The following is a 7335-nucleotide window of genomic DNA, read 5'->3' as shown; positions in this document are numbered from 1 at the left end:
CGTTTAAAAACAACTTATTTAGATGGAACTAAAAATATTTTGTTGAAAATTATATAAATAAAAATTTTTGAAATTCAGATATATTCTCAAAAAAGATTAATCTATAAAATATACATCATATCATAAAACATATAAATATATAAATCTTTTTTAGAGATGATGTAACTTGACAAATACATGGCATAGTTGGAATGGCTCATATGAAAATAGTATTCAACCTTAGAGAGAAAAATTGAAAAAAGCAACTACATTCACAATATGTTCACAACATTTTTACAACAAATTATAGGTGTTTAATTGTTATTGATTCAAATTTGAATCTAATACTAAGATTAATTTTTTACCCAACAATAATAATTAATAACAACCTCAAAAAAAATGTTATGTATATATCATTTATCAAAACATTATGTACTTATCATCTATCAAAATTGAAATGGCCCCCCTCAAAAAAAAAATTTGAAATGGTCCCAAATAAATTATTCATGAAATTATTATAGAGAAATAGAATCCTAATCAAGAAAAAAAAATTTTCAAGGGAGCAACAAAAAGTGAGGGAGAAAATTGGATTGTTCTATTTGAGCACTTGTGGTTCCGCTAGAGGAAAAAGAGCCTATAGAAGTTAGAAGTAGAAGAATGCCGAGGGTGACACCAATTTTGCGCAAAGCTCGTAAAGCTCTTCAAGATTCGGATTTGGTCAAGGCCTTGCAGTCTGAGATCACACACGAGCTCTCCTCCACTCCCTCCTTTCAGGTCCTCTCTTTCTCTCTCTCGCCTCCATGCCTTTCCTGTTGACATAGTCGAAAATTTCTTTGCTTTAAAAATTGGGATGTAATGTAATCGAAATGCATGACCTTCACTACAAATAGCTAAACCATCACTAACCCATTTGCTCAAATCCACTAGAGACCCAAAAAAAAAATTGTAGAAAACAAAAAACATTAAAGTTTAGTGGTGGGAATGTTTTATGGGACTAGACTAGCGTGTGTGAATGTGAAAGATTGATCAGTGGCTTCATGGCTCATCTGGGAAACAAGTTTGGTGTACAAAGTGTAAAATTACCGAGTGTAAATATTTATCCCTCCAAAAACAAGAGTGGAATGTGGAAATTGGTTAAGTTTTCAATTTATAGTTTTGGGGTTTTTGTATAAGCTATGGATTGACAAGGCTAAGAGCTTTTTTAATGAAATTATGATTCTTTGTCATGCCCAACTTGACAAAAATTTATTCCTTTTATTTTGGGAATTGCTATACCATCCTGTTTTGGTGTTACACTCTCTAGGAATTATGATTCATACATGGAGACCAAAGCTGGTATAAACATATAGCTACATTTGACTGTAAAATTTAAACATCTTTTTTAAAAATCGATGTAAGTTGTGTACCTAGTATTGTAAAAGTAAAAAGATTGGCTCCCTATTGAATTGTATGTGTATTGACATGGGTATAGGATGACCAAAGTCATTCTCCGGGGGATTTTGTGGTGGAATGGGACTCACCACAGTCCCAAGATGTGGTTTTACGAAGAAATTGTGAGTCAGGGGAGGAGGTTGCAGTCTCAGCGGTGCTTGGTCCAGTGACTTACGGAAAAGAGGGTGTGTTTCCAAGGGATGTTTTGATGAAAGTATGTTTGAAAAAGCCTGGCCTGAGCTCAATGTTGCAGTTTGATTGTGGTGTTTTTGAGGGAGGTAATGAAGGGTCTCAGTTTGACATCCATAATGCCTATTATATCCGATCACCTACTTGTGTGAGCCCTTCAGACTACAGAGGCCCCTTATTCAGGTAAAATTTTATACTCATACGTTTTTATTGAAAAAAGTTGCTCACTTTTCAATATTACTACTTTGTCTTAATCCAGCAAATGGCACATATTCCTATCAGATATAATCTTTGATCTAAAGTAAATAGCAGCAACAATAACCAGATATATGTAGTTTGATGTGTCCTATTTCTTATTTAAAGTGAGCCTTTCTAAAAGAGTTGCATTTCATGTTTTGCTTAGAGTTGGCTTCTCTTAAGCAGGCTACTCTACTTATACATGGACAATTGATTAGTTACACAGGGATGGTGTGTCTTTACTTCCTTAGCCATTTGAAAAGTATTCTCCCTGTGGGAGAGAAATTAAAATGGCAGCTGTAAGGTTGGTCCACATATGTCCCTAGTTTGATTTTTAGTATCAATTGAGCTCCTTTGGATAGAATTCCATGTATTTACAAGAGGAAACCTCGAGGCAAAACTTAATTTATGATCAGCGGCCCAGGAGAAACTTGTTTTTTATTTTCTTTATATGGAAATTATGGATGTCCCCATTCTACTGAGGTTGCTCTCTAGCGTTGCCCCAAAGAACGGAGGGGTAGATGTACACAGTATCTAAACAATTACTGAATTGTTAATTTTCTTCCTTTTCCTTATTACAGACGTAAATTCCTTATCTAGGATAATTTGACTAGCTGAGGTTCTGTCCGCCACTCCCCCCCCCCCCTTCTCTCCCCCTTCCCCTTTTCTCCCTTCTGATTAGTAATTACACATGCACCTGATGGGTTTCAAACCCATGATCTCTCACCTTCCATCTAGCTATTAGTTTTCTTTTAATCCTAAGGGGTCAGTAAATCACCTTTCCTTTATTGGTTTTCATATTTAATTTTCTCTTTATCTGCCCCTTTTATCTAACTGCTTCTAGGATGTTGATATCTTTTGTTATTACTGTTTGGGTATCTGAAAAGGAAAGGAAGTTTGGAGTTTTGGGAGGAGAAACATTATATACATTTAAGCTTGATGTTGACCCTCTTAACTCTTAAAGGACAACTGTAGGTATGCTAAATGGTGATTTACTTGTGAGTGTTATCTGGAATGAAGCTGTTTCATAGTTATACTAGTCTAACTAATCTTGTTACATGTTAATAAAGTTATTAATCAGGACAGGACATGGTTTTACTTTCTTTGTGGATTTAATTATACCTCTCCCAAACCCCGCAAAAGTGGAAGCTTTGTCCACTGAGCACATCCTTTTTTATCTGTAAATCATTGGCCATGTGATTGTGAGAGTGCTATTTTCACTGTCTATGTTGTCTGGGTACTTATCTGATGAATTTATGATCCATACTTTTTACACTATAGTGTTGCGTCCTTGATAAAGTCATAAAATATAATATAACCCAAAAAATAAATCAGAATCTAAAAACCTCATCTGTACTCCAGCATTTAGCTTATGATATCAAAGTTTGGACTACGATGAAATACTACTAATTACATCTTAGTTTTACTGGATATGTGAGGTTTCTCTATCCCAAAGTCATCCTATATGTTTAATTTTGGTAAATCTTTTCATAATTATTTTTTGTTCCATTCACATCATGTTCATTATGTTGATTGTTTAGATTTTTTCCCCCTGATTTGGATTCTCTAAAATCTAAACCATAATTATCTTTATTATTGTTCTCTCTTTTACATCTGTGTTCAGCACTTTGGACCCTCAATTACAAGATGCACTAAAGGAGTACCTAGTTGCAAGGGGAGTTGGAGAAAGCCTGACCAACTTCCTCCTCCACCACCTACATAAAAAGGAGCAAGGTCAATATGTGAACTGGTTAAAAAAACTTGAATCATCAGTGGCAAAAAGTGAGTGACAGCTGATGGTGGGTCAATCATACATGCTTCATTTTTTTGCATTACTTCTCACCTTGTCTCAATTTATCAACTGTCGTCTTTTTACTTAAACATATTTTGAGCTCAAATTTTTATCATTTGCAAATTTTTTTTTTGTGCTCATTTTACAGTCTGAGCACAATTAAATTGAGTAATGGATCCTTTCAAAAAAAATTTCTTTTTTTTGAGTAATGGTTATGAATGATTTTTTGGATGGATTGCCAAAATCAGCTGCGTTGCTAAATTGGTGACCTGGTGTTGTATGCTGCAACTTTGATGGAGAATCCTTTCAATTTTCATTAATGAAATGTGCCATTCGCTAGCCTGGCCTTAAGTGCTGGGTCCAAACTTTTGCCCCTGTATGGATTTGTTTAATAGGAAAGTTGGCAGTAAAAGGCAGGTGTATCAACAACAAAATACCATAAATCCCTGCAGCCCTTCGATTATAGTGTGAAGATATTTCGGCCTCCAGAAGAACTTCATTGATCAAAATTTGATTAAAGGAAAAAGGAATGCCTCTATTCAATGTTGCTGGATTTTTAAGGCAATACAGAATCTAATTACTAGTGGGATATCAGACAAAACCACGGTAGCTGTATTCCATGCTAGATAGCCATGCACCCCTAAGGCGTTGAAGAGAGTCATGCACATTGAACCTCCTAAGGGGAAGAAGGCATTTCAATGGTACTCCTCTTCCTGCCACCCTTTCAGTTTTCATTATCTATGTCTGCCTTTGCAGTCCTCTGTACGTGAATCTATCAAATTTATCATTGCCTCAAGAAATGCCATATCTATTTACTTTTAAACAAAATGCATATAGGGGGAATGCATGGTTTCAGGGTTTATATAATTCTATATGTATGCAAGCTCTGATCACGGCTCACTCAGTGCGAGCCCTCCTATTCTGGTTCAAAAAACAGTAGATATAGCTTGAATGATACCATTTTTTTCCAACCAGATGTTAGGATACACATTTTATACTTCAACTATAATTTGCTGTTACAACTTTGAAATGTTATATTTTTTATTGGAAAAAGAAAAGCCTTTTCACAAGGATAGTACGTGTAAAAAGAAGCTAGTTTAAATAAAAATAAGAATACCCCCTTCACACCTTCAACAAGGGATGTCAACTTCTTGCAGAAGACACCCAATAGAATATGCAAATAAGAAATAAATAGTGAAGGGATCTGGAAGAATTTATCTTGACAGAAAACTCCTTTCAAATTCATTATCTTTTCGTGGATAATGTGGAAAATTTGAAAAATGCTCTTTCAACTAAAGTGTGTTTAGAGAGAATGAACATTGCCACAGACAAAGAATGTGTATTGTGCCATTCAGCATAAGAGAATTTAGATCATCTTTTCTTTCCTGCTGCTTTGCCAAAGCTCTATGGCTGGGGTCGGCCATAAATTTAAGGTCTGTTCTATTTCTGGTTAAAGTATTGGTTGCAATACATTGAAAATAGCAGGCACCTTAACCCTCCTTTGTAAGCACCATTGCTCTTACTTATGGGCCACCTGGAAAAGAGGAATCAAGCCAAGAAATAAATTGATGGACAGGTAGTTCAAAGCTTTCAACAATGAAGAAACCAAGCAGCAAAGCAAGAAAAATATAAAGGAAAGCCTCAGTTGGCAAATACTTACACTAAAGATAGGAAGGGACATAAATTATTTAAAGGACGCCGCTCAATTGCATAGACAGAGGGGTTATAGACAACATTACTGGCAGCAAGAGAAGCAGTGCTTCAAGTTAAAATGAGTGGCTTTTGGTTATGCAAAATGAATTACCATTTTTTCCATTAGCCATGGGAATGCTCTTACAAATACTGCACTGATGGATTAGGCAATTAGCCATAGAAGTTTTTGTAGAAAATGACATCATTTTGGGGCCAGTGTTAGACTGGGCTAAGAGGTCTTTAGTATTGCTGTCGGGTACAGGGAGCTGGACCGATCTGCCAAGCACCAATCGAGCCTTTAGACTGCTATACTAGTACCCATGTAGACATTAGAACCCTTTATATGGATTGCTCTGTCTCTTTATCTTTTGTTCATTTGTTGTAACAACAACAACAACAAAAAAGAGATATATTAACGGATTTCCTAAAGACATTTATTAGCGAACAATTTTTAAAAGTTTTTGTAAAAAAAAAAAAATTTAATATTTTGACAATTTTTTTCTATTCCTCATAAAAATAGAGTCAGGACTTTTCTAAAATGGTTTGTTAAGAAAGTCCGTTAACGAACCCAAAAAAAGAATAACTAAGGGGAAAAAATAACATTAAGGGCACTTTTTTTTTTAGAGTCACAACAAGGGCACATTTGTTACAATTTAATGATAATCACAGTGAATTAGGAATTAGTATTACAAAGCATACAAGAAGCTATAAATTTTTTTATATACAAAAAAAAAGCTATATTTGGTGAATAACTATTACTATTCATATATTTGGTGACAACACATGAATAGAACCTTAAATGAAATCATATTTAAGTCCAACTTATTAATTTATCCTTTAAATTCATATTTACATTTTTTTTTATAGCTCTAGCATAACAACGTAGAAGTTATCAATTACATATTGGGGAAAGAAGGTTGTATTTTTTTTTTTTTTTTTTATTTGAAGCCAGGTTGTATTATTACTTATTAGTAGCCAAGAGTTGCTAGAACAATTAGGGGAGGGGGATTTGTTAAATACCCAAAATTGCTAACTGGGCACAATACAGATAGTTAACCATCTTTCATATTTTGATAAACGTATGGAAGATATTGGATGCTAGCTAGGGCCTGTTTGGTGGCAATAGTATTAAATTTTTGTTTTCAAAACAATGTGATTTTTTTTTTTTTAAGTTTACAGAAAATGTGTGTTTAGAGTACTCATAAGCCATAATGCAACCAAAAAAAAAAGTTTTTAGAGCCATGTTTTAAAAACTTTATTTTTTTAAAAACAAACACACACACAACTACACAAGGGAGAGGGAAAGGGAAAGGGGTTCAACATTTTTTTTAACTGAATGCACATAATTGGGTGTTTGATATGTGTAGCAATTAAGAATTTTCAGACAAAAAATTAAGAAGTTTTAATGGAGAGAGAGAAATTCCTACAATATTATCAATGGCACCAATCCCTCTCTTCTTCCCATTTCTCCTCCTCCATGTCAAAGATTAGCTTAATCGCACATGGCTTATGATGATGCCGAAAATTGTCAGTAAGCTACGCAGTTCTCATGTGCTCACGACAACACCTGCATAACATCAAGAAAGAAAAAGACCTCAAGAGAGTATCAGTGTGGTACCGGCCAAATACCCTCTGAAGGTTAAGTTAAAGAGATTGTCCAACTCTAGAGTGTCAGGGCTGGGGTGAATTATGCGTACCTGTTTTCTATAGGTTAAGGCATTTTTATAGTGACAAGGAACCGACCTTGGTTACTTGGAGATGAGGAATATTTCCTTGCAAAGAAGATCTTCATAAACGCATGTGATTTAAGAGACCCTTTCCATATAAGGGTTTGGTTAATCGTGGAACTCAAGTTGTTGCTATTTGAAATTCCCTTGGAGACCAAGTAAGCCATGTCATTGCCACGTGGCCTATCTCGACATCGTCGTCATTAGTGCCCGTCCGGAGCCCTATTCATTTATTGCAGGTCATTCGTCCATTGATGGATGATCCGTCCATCCTAGACCGTCCATTTG

The 7335-nt window shown here is 35.0% G+C and overlaps 1 protein-coding gene across 1 annotated transcript; it reads left to right on the top strand.

Annotated features, from left to right (window-relative positions):
• Nucleotides 1-511: 511 nt before the first annotated feature.
• Nucleotides 512-3819, top strand: LOC142609841 (uncharacterized protein At2g39795, mitochondrial). Its single transcript, XM_075781561.1, has 3 exons — nucleotides 512-753; nucleotides 1451-1782; nucleotides 3461-3819. The coding sequence occupies exons 1-3, from the start codon at nucleotides 637-639 to the stop codon at nucleotides 3624-3626; spliced, it is 615 nt and encodes a 204-aa protein (XP_075637676.1). The 5' UTR covers nucleotides 512-636; the 3' UTR covers nucleotides 3627-3819.
• The last annotated feature ends 3516 nt before the right edge of the window (nucleotides 3820-7335 follow it).

This window comes from Castanea sativa, chromosome 9 (assembly GCF_040712315.1).
Source record: "Castanea sativa cultivar Marrone di Chiusa Pesio chromosome 9, ASM4071231v1".
NCBI lineage: Eukaryota > Viridiplantae > Streptophyta > Magnoliopsida > Fagales > Fagaceae > Castanea > Castanea sativa.
This window is presented reverse-complemented; position numbering and strand designations above follow the sequence as displayed.